General features: G+C 46.1%; 1 protein-coding gene across 4 annotated transcripts in view; it reads right to left on the reverse strand.

Moving 5' to 3' along the window:
* Wasf3 (WASP family member 3) overlaps positions 1 to 14,124 on the reverse strand; it is a 97,771-nt gene that overhangs the window by 8,513 nt on the left and 75,134 nt on the right. For 2 of the 4 annotated variants that reach the window (XM_006979640.4, XM_042268392.2), the window contains 4 exons: positions 13,677 to 13,811; positions 11,758 to 11,911; positions 9,770 to 9,887; positions 3,117 to 3,292 (listed from right to left, as the gene is read on the reverse strand). In XM_006979640.4, the coding sequence (XP_006979702.1) occupies positions 3,117 to 3,292; positions 9,770 to 9,887; positions 11,758 to 11,911; positions 13,677 to 13,811 (583 nt within the window). The remainder of the gene's footprint in view (positions 1 to 3,116; positions 3,293 to 9,769; positions 9,888 to 11,757; positions 11,912 to 13,676; positions 13,812 to 14,124) is intronic. The other 2 variants (XM_015998283.3, XM_076561052.1) reach the window with 1 other exon arrangement.

A 14,124-nucleotide genomic window follows, 5' to 3' on the forward strand; every position in this document is an offset into this window, starting at 1 on the left:
GAAACAGGAAAAGGAGCCACGACAAAGGAGGTGAGCAGATAGAGAGAGAGGTGACACACAGGTGATTTCCACAGGACGGGACTCCGAGGAAGGTGAGAACAGGAGAAGCAGAGGGTGATCAGGGAAGAGCGAAGGGCCAGGGCACAGAAGGCTGCCAGCAGCCTGTGTGTGTGTGTGGAGGGAGGGGGGGCTCAGAGGACGCTGGCTGAGTGGGCAGGCAGAAGCTGCCGTGAGGCACACCGCCGATGTGGTGATGAGGGGTGTGATCCTGGGGCTCTGCAATGGTCAGCCTTCGTGTGTTGCAGCAGAGAGAACTGGCGGGTTAAGATAAAGAGGCCGGAAGGAGGCTGTTCAACTAGTGGGAGAGTCCCACCAATCCCCAGGGTTTGTAGAGGCAGGTGGGCAGAGCCACAGCATTAAAGCATGGCTCAGATGGCATGAAACTAAGATAAAGATGGCAGAAACTAAGGCAGGCTGGATGTGGAGATGTACTGATTTCTGACTACAGAGAACATTTCATCAACTGTGCATCCGAAACTTACAGCTGGAGACAAGCCATGCCTAACATCTGTAGGGAGAGGGCAGAATTTAAGTTTAGTTCACCTGGACTGTGTGAGCTAAAACATTTTATATATACAACTGCCTTGTACACACACCATGAAACTGGAGATTAAACTTTCCTTGGTATCTTTAATATACACATGAGAGGAGGCTGCACCACTAAAAACCATGCTTTTATCAAATAATATTAAAAAATACAATATTTTTAAGATGTCAAGAGCTAGGTATGGTGACACACACCTTTAATCCCAGTACTTGGGAGGCTGAGGCAGATGGATCTCTGTGTGTTTGGGGTCTACATCTTGAGTTCCAGGGCACCCAGGGCTACATAGTGAGACCCCGTGTCAAAAAAACAAAAACCAACAAACAACCTCCCTCAAAAAAACAAAAAAACAAACAAACAAACAAAAAAACAGTAAAAGAAGTCAGGGGAAAATGATGGACGGCATGATTCCAATTTTGTAAAGATAAAAATCCCACACACAGGCACAGAAAAAGACCAAAGACAGATACCGTAAAATGCAGATGGTGTCTCTGGATGATGTCATGATGAGTATTTAATTTTAATTTCTTTCTGTAATATCCAGATTGTAAGTATGTTTTATTTCATAATAAGAAAAAGTTAGGGCTGGAGTGCTAGATGGCTCAGCAGTTAAACATACTTGCTGCTCTTGCAGAGGACCCAGGTTTGAGTTCCACACTCACAGCGTTAAAAACCATCTGTAACTCCAATTCTAGGGGATCTGACACCCTCTTCTGGCCTCTGCAGGAACTGCACTCACACACCCAATGTCATGTACAAATACACACAAATAACTGAAAAGAAAATAAACATTTTCTTAAAAAGAGAAAAGGCTGCAGTTTTAATAAAATAAGCCAAACTTTCCAAATTAATTCAAGGAGTTCTGTCTAAGACCAATGATGAACTGTGATCTGTTTATTAGTAAGTTAGTTATGTATGCCATGTTATATAAGTCATGGGAAAGTGAATGAGAAAAAAGCAAGTTTTGACGAAGTGATCCACCTAGCTCTGGTTTTGTACGCTGAGAGAAATGAAACCTTATCTAGGCCACGTGAACATACAAGCAAAGTATCAAATGATTCCAAAGGCCGTCAGCATCATGCCAGGCGTGGAACAAGCTCATCTCAGATGGTGCATGAGAAGCATTCCACCGAGGGGTTAAACAAATCCCAAGGTTTCCATCTGCATGTGTTTAAATTAGCATATGTATGGAGCGAACATGGGTATGTGCTTTGTGTGACAAAATTAAAATCCCAACTAAGCTTTTGTCAAAACAACAAATGGACACCAGTGGACGCTTGGGTCCCTGTATCCCTCACCTTAGGAGCAGAGCTGTAATATCAATAACCAGCAATAACGTTCAGTTGTGAGGCTAGAACCCAGAGCTCCCAGAGTTCTCTGAATGCTTAAGGTAGCAGGTGTACAGAAAGATTACCTGGGGTGTGCCTTTTCAGAGCTCATAGGCCTGGGCAGGAAGCAATATCAAACGCCCTGCAATCCCTAAACTTGTCTCCTAGCAAACACCCACCTGTTCCTTGGGTAGGCGGAGGCTGCTCTAAACTCTGAGGTTTAAAAGGTGAAAAGAAGAAAGAACCAGAAGTACGAGGTGTATACTTGATTTCTTGCTATTTTTGACATTTTCTTGGATAAATTCATGGCATTTTGTTTATTTGTTATTATTTTAAAGACAGAGTGTCATGTATCCCAGGATGGCCTCAAGTATGTAGCCCAGGATGACCCTGGTTTTCTGATATTCTGCTTCCACCTTTGAGCGTTAGGATCAGAGGCATGTGCCACCACGCTGGGCTTATGAAACTCCAGGCTTTACACCCAGGCTTCACACATGCCAGCCGACCACTGTTCCAACTGAGCTGTACGCCCAGCTTGAATTCTAACTTGTAAATGCTGAGGACTAGAAGTCCACACAAACGGATCATGATGATTCAATAAAACAGAACAAGACATTAAATCAAAGTTAAAACAGGCTGGTCAGCCACCCGGTAAGTCTCCTTGTGACCTCATGACTTCACTGTCTGCACCTGCAAGAAATATTCTTACTCGGGTCTGTCAATTTTGAAAAGAAAACTCGGCAGGAAGTCCTCCTGAAATGAGAGCATGCAAGTGAGTTATCTGGAGTGAGACACCAGGCCTCTGATGTCTGTGTCTTCTTCAAACCCAGGTCTCCCTGGGTTACTGCGACCCCCCATGATCATACTAACACGATTGCATCCTTGTGAGATGACAAGGAGCGAAGGAAATTCAACATTCACATTCAAGCAGTAAGGTACAACTAAGCAAAAGTAGAGTCACTGACCCAAGTTCAGGATCCACATTAAAACTCCTCTTCCCAGATTAACCCCAGAGCAAACTTCAATTGAAAAGCATGCAAAGTAACCCAACCCCAAACAGCACTGCCTTAAAGCATTGTTTTGAAAACAAAATATAGACGTCATTTTTAAGGACGTAGTGGGGCCCACAGAAACCCAAAATACCGGGGCTCAGACATGGGGAGGGGTCCGTGACACGCACACACCTAGTATCTGGGGACAGAGATCCCTCGGAGGATGCTCCGTGGTGCACACTCTGAGACAACCTGTTGTCGGGCCTAAGCTCTTTGTCATACGCCATCATACTCCACTCCTGGCGCCTGTTTCTGGCTTTTCTAACCTTTTTCACCTCACGGGTGGTGCCATCTACACGTTTTTGCTCCTGATGTCCAGGAAAAGAGAGCAAGCATGCCAAGACAGAAGGGAAGGAAAACAGCAGGTTAGATGCAGTTAAATGCACAGAAAACAAGCCTGGTGCATACACAGAGGCATTTCCATCCTGCTCATACCCAACTGTGAGGAAATCCTAACACAGCAAATGCCTCGGGCTCCCTAGGTCCATCAGAATAAAGTGGATCTCTAAAGAAACGAAAGGCTCTCACCCCCACCATAGCACTTACCTCCGCCTTCCGGACAGGACTCTTGCTTGCTAGGGTTATGGCCTGTTTAACACACCCACACCTAGATTTGCATTGCCCATGCATCTGGTAAAACCATTCAGAAAAATCATTTCTCTCATTGACACACTTTGATCATACATGTGCACGCGCACACACGCGCACACACGCACACACACACACACACACACACACACACACACACACACACACACACACAACTAAAACTTACCTGTTCATACACAAAGCCATTCTTACACCAGTCCTGTTTGTCATAAGGCGCATTCAGTGCTCACTGTGGTCCCATGCAAGCCCCTCCTCCAAGGTGAGACCCTCTTTGTGCATCTGCCCCTTTTCTTACACAAGCATTTATGATCTTTCTTGACAAAGGTTGTCCGTCCCCCGTTCCCCCCCGCCCCCCGCCCCCACACACTACCCCTTATGGACCTCACCACACTGTTTCACCGTTACAGGAAACACACACTCAGTGAATGCTGGCTGAATGATCAAAGCCACACACCATGCCTCAAGCACAGGCATGTCCCATGGAACATGCTCAGCATTCAGGCACTGTTGACACAGATGGCAAACACACACACACACACACACACACACACACACACACACACACACACACACAGTTTCTATCCTAATGGAGCTTGTACTCCAGAAGGGGAAGGCTGAAAGCTGGCGTAAACAAGTGTCTCTATAGAATGTGGTAAAACATAAATGTATCTATATTTTAAAATGTGATATATTTTATACACAACTCTATATTAGACATGCATATTATATATTCATACATTTCATATATTTAAATTTGTACATGTGTATATATGTATACCAAGTGTCATCATCTGCAGCTTAAGGCAGTGAGATGGTGGACAGATTGGATTGTTTTCAGAGGGTTTAGAAGCTCTGGAACTAAGACATAAAATGCACACAAGACATAGAATGGCAGGTGAGGATATGAACAGACGTGATGCAGATGAGATGGGACACTCAGCAACTAACAATATTGGAGGCTGGCGAGGTCCGCTGGTGGTGTAAACTAAGTCTTCAGCCTTTCCAGAGGCAGCAGTGGTGTGATGGGACCATGCAAACCCTGCCTTGCTTTCTCCTCATTGACAGCAATTCAACTTCTAGGAATTTATCCTAAAAACTACCTCTACTGCTATACGAATCCAACTGTGGTGCTTTAAGAGTGCAATTTATAATCAACATCCATTCATCAACATGGTAATGGGTAGGAAGTTCATGGAGCACTTGTATTTCAGAACACTCTATGCAATTCAGAAAGAAAACCACATCTCTAACAATTCTGTGTGCACAATCCCGCCTGGTATGATTTTACATACAAAAAAATGCTGCACCGTATGTGTATGCATGCCTTTATACATGGCCTAATGGTCTTTAAAGATGTTCACAAGACTGCTGTGGAACGCTATGACCTCACAGAGAGGGTGTGCCTTTGTCACCCTCAAAGCCACTTGGTTGTGCTATAGCCAGGACATATTGTTTGTGTACTTTTAAAACCCAAAAGAAAAAAGAGGGAAGGGAATTTCAATGTGAAGCCAATCTGCATGCTAATTAAGAGCCACAGCGTGACAGGCATCTAACAACAATCACCCTTCCTCTCGAGAGGCAGACATGGACTGACATATTCAGGGAATAAGTGTGTTATTTCTTCACAATGGTTCATCCTTCAGTTCTATCCAGTAACACGTATATAAGATAGAGACACACACACCAGGCCATCATTGCTGAATATTAAAGGTAATAAATCGTATCTCAACTACATCAACCTGCATTGATGCATCCCCAGACAATGCAACACAGCTTCCTGCCCTAGGGTGCACCTTCACACTTGTTCCAAGGAAACCCCTGGACTCTTGAAGCCCATCCATCACACCTGCGCCTGTCCTTACTGACCTTACATGCCACCTCATGCATGCTCTTATTCTGCTAACCCAGAATTCTGTTAATCCAGCAAAACTGTCAATCATCGTTGAAGTTTCTCCTTCACTTTCATGATAAAGAATACAAATGAAAGGAATCCATGATGGATGGAAGCAGCCCTAGAGCTGGGCAGTGCCCACGTCTTGAAAACACAAGAGATTTGAAATACAAACTTAACAATGTGCCTCAGAGCCTTAGAAAAATAAGAACAAGAAAAATCCCATAAGCAAGTGAACAGAAATAACAGACATCAGAGGAGAAAGAAATGAAATTTAAAAAAAAAAAATCAATGAAAAGGTTGGTTATTTGAAAAGATAAATAAGATCGACGCTGAGTCAAACCAATAGAAAGAATTCAAACAAAGGCCCAAATGAACAGAATTAGAGATGAAAAGGGAAATTCAGGAACAGACAGCACACAATTCAGAAGCTCACTGGGCCGTAACTGAAGAACTGCTTGAAAGTAAGCTGGTAAACATGAAAGAACTGGGTGTGTTTCTAGGTGCCTATGACATACCAAATTGAGCAAAGAGGATAAAAACTACTTAAACCTCTATAAAAAGCAATGTTGAAGCAGTAATAAAAAAGAAAAAAAAAATCTCTCAACCCCCCAGGTGCCTGCTGGAGCCATTGCTGACGTCCGTGAGGCTGTCACAGAGCTGGCGGGGATGCTTCTCATGCTGCTTCCTAGACTAGAAAGAGAGAGATGCCACCAAATGTTCCGTACAGACGAGCACCACCCAGATACAAAACAGGATTAAGATGAAACAGCAACAGAAAGGAGAATTAGAGGCCAATTCCCTTATCAGAGACACAAACATTTTCAGTAAAATGCTTGCAAATGGAACATCAAAAAGATCATTCACCATGATCAAATTGGTTTCGTCCTGGAGGTGTGGGGATGGTTCAGCATCTGTACACTGGCGGGTAAGACCCCATGTAACACATGAAAAAATGCTCTACCCTCAGGGATATGCAAATTCACAGAGTACAGGAAGGAGCCCTGCAAGTACCTTCTTAGGAAACACAGATGACAGCCACAACCAGCATCTGTCCCCGTCAGCACTCACTAAGAAAAGCACTGCCTGTGAGGACGGAGAGAGAAGGGACCCGTAAACACTTTCCGGGCATGGATGGAAATTAATCCCACATCTAGGGAAGCAATATAGAGGTCCCCTAAAACCCAAACCAGACCAGCTCTCCCACTGCGGGGATTTGCTCACAGGACTCTAAGTCAACTTATTGAAGAGATGGTTCCTCCCCAAGCTTTACGGCAATGTCGCTCACAACAGCTAACTCTTGCCTGCCAACAGAGGAGTGGAGAAAACCACGTCAGACACACGCACAATGAACTGAATTCAGCTACAAAGAAGGAGGAGGGAAAATGGTCAATGGGAAATTCTGATACTAAGTGAATGAAGTCTGACTCCAAAAGACAAATATCACGTGCATTTCCTCACTTATGGACCCTAGATTTTATTTTTCTCTTTTATTAAACATAGATTCTTTTACACACACACACACACACACACACACACACACACACACACACACACACACACACTATCCTTATGAAACCACTATGAATACAATGAATGTAGGCCAGCAACAACAAAAAGATTTTTTTTTTTTGAACAGGTTATTGACCAGGAAAGTAAATACTCAGGACTGGAGAGGTGGATCAGTGGTTAGGAACACAGGCTGCTCTTCCAGAGGACCTAGATTCCATTCCCAACACCCACATGGTGGCTCACAACCATCTGTAACTCCACTTTCAAGGGATCTGACGCCCTCTTCTGGCCTCTGCAGGCACCAGGCACTCAAGTAATGTACGATATGTATATACAAGGCAAAAACAACTATCCACATTAAACAAATAAACCAACAGATAAATAAAATTTTCAGAAGGGGAATCCTCTCCTGAAAAGGATCCTAAGGGAGGGCCTTTTGGAGGGGCAGGAAGTGTCCATGGAAGGCACTCCTGAAAGTCCTAGGTTTTGCCCTTTACAATGAAAGGCATGGTGTGTTAGAGAAAAACGCCTTTCAACGTACTTCTTTCTTCTATGACTTCTTTGCTTGAATTCTTTGTGAAACTCAGCAGTTCTTCCCAGATCCCCCAGTTACATCTGTATACAGCACAGGTGTAAGAAGAGAGTGTAATCGAACCCACATCTTAGAAACCCTGTTCCAGAATCTGGGCCCTCCTCCTCTCTACCCCCTCTGTCTCCTCTCTACCCCTCTGTCTCCTCTCTATGCCCCTCTGTCTCCTCTCTATGCCCCTCTGTCTCCTCTCTACCCCTCTGTCTCCTCTCTACCCCCTCTGTCTCCTCTCTACCCCCTCTGTCTCCTCTCTAGCCCCTCTGTCTCCTCTCTAGCCCCTCTGTCTCCTCTCTACCCCCTCTGTCTCCTCTCTATCCCCCTCTGTCTCCTCTCTATGCCCCTCTGTCTCCTCTCTACCCCCCCTGTCTCCTCTCTATCCCCTCTGTCTCCTCTCTATCCCCTCTGTCTCCTCTCTATCCCCCTCTGTCTCCTCTCTACCCCCTCTGTCTCCTCTCTACCCCCTCTGTCTCCTCTCTATCCCCTCTGTCTCCTCTCTAGCCCCCTCTGTCTCCTCTCTAGCCCCTCTGTCTCCTCTCTACCCCCTCTGTCTCCTCTCTATCCCCCTCTGTCTCCTCTCTACCCCCTCTGTCTCCTCTCTACCCCCTCTGTCTCCTCTCTACCCCCTCTGTCTCCTCTCTATCCCCTCTGTCTCCTCTCTATGCCCCTCTGTCTCCTCTCTAGCCCCTCTGTCTCCTCTCTACCCCCTCTGTCTCCTCTCTATCCCCCTCTGTCTCCTCTCTATCCCCCTCTGTCTCCTCTCTACCCCCTGTCTCCTCTCTACCCCCTCTGTCTCCTCTCTATCCCCTCTGTCTCCTCTCTACCCCCTCTGTCTCCTCTCTATCTCCCTCTGTCTCCTCTCTACCCCGTCTCCTCTCTACCTGCTGTCTCTTCTCTTCCTCCTTTTGTCGCTGCTGAGAAGTGGAGTCAAGACCTACACATACGATCAGGTGCTCCGTTGCTGAGCTACACCTGGCCCGTTCAGAGATCCAATTTCCAAGCCTCATGTTCTTATTCATCTTCAACTCACACTCCATTAGGCCAATATATTTAAGTGCCTTAAACCTCAAGACTATCCCACAGAGTGCTAGTGTTCCAATGTGGCCTAGTATTTGTCAAGCAAGCTGGGCGGTGTTTTGGTATTATAATTTTTTTTTCCCAAGACAGGCTTTCTCTGTATCCCTGGCTGTCCTGGAATGAGCTCTGTAGACCAGGCTGGCCTCGAACTCACAGAGACCTGCCTTCCTCTGCCTCCCGAGTGCTGGGATTAAAGCTTGTGCCACCACTGCCCACAATATTATATTATTGTTGTTTGTTCTTGTTTTTCTGGTTTGTGTTTGGTTCTTTTTCTTTAGAGACAACGTCTCACCATGTAGCCAGGGTTGGCTCAGAATCTGTTATGTAGATCAGGCTGGTCTTGAACTTACAGAGATCTGCCTGCTTCTGCCTCCTCATGTTGGGATTAAAAGCATGGCCTGGGGGGTTAATTTCTGAATACAGTTTATATATAAAATCACTCCTCTCAATGGGGTAGATCTAACCTCTCAGCCCTGAGGGGGTGAGTTTCAAAGTGGAAGCTCCTGAAGCTGAATGAGTCACCTTGTCCTTCCAAGACGGTGTGTAGGGCAGCTGTTTCTGATGTGCGACTTGGATTCCTCTTCCTTTCTACCTCTGCCCTCCTCAAGGGAGGATCATTTCTAGGAAATATCTCTGAAAGCACAGACCACTCATGCTTCCCAGTCTCTTGCCAACACCCCACCAAGTTCTCGGTCACCCCAACAGGTGAGGTGGCACCCAACAGCCTGAGTGTGAAGAGGAGAAAGCACCCCAGTGCCTGAGAGGAGCTCTGACTGCTCTATGACACTGGGGGAGCAGAGGGACAGGGGCGATCAAAGACGTCAGACACCCAACGGAAGACTTCTTCTGTTAGAGGCATGCAATGCCGTAGAACAAACCCCGTCGTACTGATTTAAACATAGCCTTGCTGTTGTAAAGTGTCAGGGCTGTCATGTGAGAAGAGGGCACCCCAGAAGACCTGAGCCCTAGAGGTAACACCTCAACTCCCTGAGCAGAGGGCCCATGTGCACACCGATGGGTGCACCGAGGAGCGCACACCCATGAGGAGTGCACACCCATGAGTGCACACCGATGAGCGCGCACCGATGAACGCACCCACAAATCACGCACCTTCTGGCGCCGTTTCTCCTTCCTCTTGTCTTCTGTGTCCTGCAGCATCTTTTCCTTCCAGAGGTCAAAGAAGTAAGAGGGATCCGTGTAGAACTTCAGCCCGTCCTTCTTATCATCTCTGTGGACCCACGCATTCCAAGTCAGGGCGAGAAAGGTCGTTAGTGGCCTTCGTCGGGAGGATGGCATCAAATTTAACTCTTTGGATCCTAACACTATAAGAGGCATCCTAACTACCTTATGTATTACACTCTAAACTTCCCTATTTGGAAAAACATGGAAACATACACAAAAGCAAATAACTCTACAATCTTAGAAACTGAGAGCTAACTAGGTGTAAATTTTCTGTGAAAATTCCCCCCAACTCACAAATATCCAGTTTTAATAGCTCATGTATTTAAGGAATTATTTGGTTTATTCCAATAGGAAGCTACATGTAGAAGCAGCTGGATGCTCAGTGTATACTAACCTCTCCTGGGAACTTAAATATACTTATATAAAAACTAATAAGTGCTCTGTCCCTTTGGTCAATTCAGGTTTATTCAGCACCATTTGGGAAAGAAGGCAAAATGCTTGCGGTATGTGGACACGGCAGAAACACAGTGCATTATCAAGAAACTTCATTCCCTGTGGCTGTGCCAGTTTCAAGTACTGCTATGATTACTATAGTCTAAACGATATTTCAAGTCATTATGTAAATTACTCCCTTATCAATTAACCAGTAACAGTGTAGCCACTATGAACTCAAGGTTGTAACAGGAATCAACTGCACTACTCAAGGGGGCTGGAGAGACGGCTCAGCAGCTGAAAGCTCCAACTTCTCTTCCAGAGGACCTGACTCAGGTCTCAGCAGCCATGTCAGGTGGCCCACAACTGCCTGTAACTCCACCCTCCTCTTCCAGCCTCTGGGGGCGCTGTACTCTTGGGCCCATACACACAGACAGATACGTCATCAAAAATAAAGTTTTAAATGTGTGTGCTCTAAATTCTAGGAAAGCACACTTGTCCCACTGAAGCCGAGGCATGTTGCCTATCTCCTGTCAGCTTCCAGGGTGCATGCCCATTTGTCTAAGAGAATCTCTCTGTCCAGCAGAAAGAAAAGATGACACTCCTGATTATCCTATCATGGAGGCTTGCTCCAAACCAGACCAACAGCCTGGGCTCTTCTGAGGAGGACCGGATGGCCCGGTAGTAGGAATGTCAGGATGACAACCACAGACAAAGAACACACAGGCTTCTCCATGACTATCAGACACGCGGCTGCAGCCCTGACTCCGTGAAGTGAGCACTATCGGCTCCCACCGCCGTGTCCAGCAGGCGCTGGTGAAGTGAGATCCACAGAGGGAGGAAAGACGGGCAGACAGGCAAGGCCCACCACGGAGGACAAGGGGGCAGTGAGAATGAGAGAGGAAGATCCAAAGGCGAAGACAGGAGGTGTGAAAGCCAGAAGAAAGCCCCGCGGTGACGGGAGGGGCACTCAGGGCTTGACAGAGCATGTGCAGGCGGCCTCTTCCTGTGAATGCTGCTTTTCTACCCTTTCTCTTGGAGTTTGTCCCCGACATGCCCAACCACCATAGCAACAACAGAACGGCAGATGCCTGTGCGGTGCCGAAGGGCGGGGACGAGGATTGTACCATGGTATAAATGAACCGTGCCGTCTCTCTCCAGCTCACTGTGAACATAAGGAATGGCGTGCCCACACCTGGGATGCAGCGCAAAGTGCTACTTCTGCTGAAGACAGCCATGTCTGAGTGTGAAAGCCAGAACTCACACTTCTGGTATATACCTTACAATTACAAACTCCAACAGTTCTGTAGCAATGGCTCATTTCATTGGGTATGATTCCGCCATTAACTGTTTTCAAAATGTTCTTTTGCAACCCAAAGAGCCCTCAAAGGTGGTCCCACCCAGCACACCAGCACATTTTGCCTCTGCCAAAGCGTCTATCCAGCTCCACTGTAGAGGCTGTGGGAAGTGTGAGGGAGCCGTACCTGTACGGGGTGAGAATGTTCAGAGGCGGAGGCTTGTCACTCTGGTTGTAAATGTCAGCCACAGGGTTGGGAATGCTGTTTTTGGAAACCACCTGCTGGTCCTGGATGGTAGAGCTTTTGAATGCTTTCTTCATGTTGATATCCTGTAGTGAGACTATTGAGAGAAAAATCCCCCAGGCTGAGTTACACAGAAGGATTTCTGTTTAGAAGTAAGAACCATTGTTTGACTCAGAATCATAAACATCTCCCAGAATGGCCCAATATCGGCTTTTTAAAAGAGATTTATTGTATGTGTATGTGTATGTGCCTGAGTGATGTGTGCAGTGCCAGCAGAGGCCAGAAGAGGGCACTGGATCCCCCTGGAACTTGAATTACAGGCAGTTGTGAGCCAGCCATCCAATGTGGTTTGCTGGGAACTGAGCCTGGGTCCTCTGCAAGAGCATCAAGAGCTCTTAACCACTCAGCCATTGCTCTAGCTCCTGAAATGATGGTGTTTGTTGCTCCTTTAAAACCTTTCCTTCCTCTAAAAGACAAGGTTTCTCTATGACATGAGGTCAATTACTGCTCTGTTGTCTTTTGTAATAATAGAAATATGTCACTGGACCAGGGAATCATTTGTTGCTGTGTAAATGGGCGCCTCTCGGTCCCCACACGGTAAACAGCTGAGCACAGCAGGCATGCGCAGGCATGTGCAGGCATGTGCACAGATCTGGGTATCTTAGGAGAAATCCTTAGTCCCAGTTTCGGTGAAATACCTGCACAGAACACACACAAATGGGAGCATCTCTCACATTGATGGGGAGAGAGACCACGAAGCTTTCCCACCTATGACCCACACAATAAGCACCCTGATCTAGGAAACAAAGTTGAGCTAAGTAAGCACTCAGCTGATTGGGTAAGTGAGCCGTCTTGCCCGCCCCCCCCACCAACTTTTGCATTGTTTTTAACTCTTCTGACCACGGCAACTCTTTTAGGTGTCCAAGCTGGTCCCATCTGCCCGCCCACTAGATCATCGTAACTATAATTCATGTATGCTGTGTGACATCACCAATAATGTGACAGCCCAGAGAAGGGACCTAGATTCCGTAGCTTCTAGGAAAAGGTCTCTGCGATACTAATATTCTTGCCAGTGCAAACAATATAGTAAAACTGTGCCTGGGAAAGGAGTTTAAAGACAGGACACATTCCCTGAAACGTCCTATCATTTAACCTGTTCATCTTTTCCAGTGTAGAGTTTATCATAAGCATTCGATGCTAAGAACCAATAACAATACACAAGAGAGACTCTCTAAAACTCATCTGTGACACACATTTACAAAGTGAATATAATTAAGAATAAAACACTGAGGCCCGAGAGATGGCACTTAGTGCTTTTGCAGGGGACCTGAGTTTAGTTCCTAGGGCCCACACTGGGTGGCTCACAACCCCCTCTAACTCCAGCTCCAGGGCTTTCATGGCTGTCTTCTCCACAGGTACCCGCACTGACCCCCACACAGACACACAGAAAGACACATAATTTAAAAATAAAATAAATCTTCTTTAGAAGATACTACCAATTCCTTACCTGAGCAGACCAAGTAGCTATTAAAGTTTTTTTTTTTTAATCTGTAAATGAAACTTCAAAACTCAATTAAAATGAGACTGTCCTAAGATTATTTATTACTACTGAATTCAAATGTACCATCTGCAACTTTTAAAACAGGAGCATGACATATGAAGTAGATGAGACGGGACTCTAATTTTTTAAAGTCACTAATTAAGCCAGTGCTCTGGGGCTTCCCCTTCCCATTCTTCCAGGAAGAGACAAGATAAACGGCAGCATGCTGCCCAAAGGGAGACAGCAGAGCTTACACGGAAGTGGTTAATTACTACTGTCCTGCCAACATCTGCGGAGTTCACTGCTTCATGCAATTACCTACCCTCCTCCACCGTGGAGTCCAGCTGGGTGACTTTGACAGCGAGGCGATCGATTCGGTCTTGCAGAGAATTTGCTCTGATGTAGAAGTTGTTGGCCTCATTAAACAACTCACCAAATATGTCCTCTGCATGTTTGCCTGGAGAAGGGAGAAGGGAGAAGGGCACCTGCTGAGGAACTGCAACCCAGACTCACTGCCGCCACCACACAGGGCTGTGCAAGTGAGTGTCACAGCAAGGGTCTCGGTCCACGGCCTTCACAACAGTAAAAGATTCCAGACAGCACAGCGTCCTCCTGTGGCCTAAGCTGTCACTCAAGTTGTTATCACTAAACAAAACTTCTTTAAAGGAAAAAACTAAGTTCTCATTTTGCACAAAACAGATATCTTACCTTAGGAATGAAGCTCCCCTTTTATTGCTCAATGAAATTCAAGAGATCACCTTGGCCGTTGA

This window comes from Peromyscus maniculatus, chromosome 23, assembly GCF_049852395.1.
Source record: "Peromyscus maniculatus bairdii isolate BWxNUB_F1_BW_parent chromosome 23, HU_Pman_BW_mat_3.1, whole genome shotgun sequence".
NCBI classification, from domain to species: domain Eukaryota; kingdom Metazoa; phylum Chordata; class Mammalia; order Rodentia; family Cricetidae; genus Peromyscus; species Peromyscus maniculatus.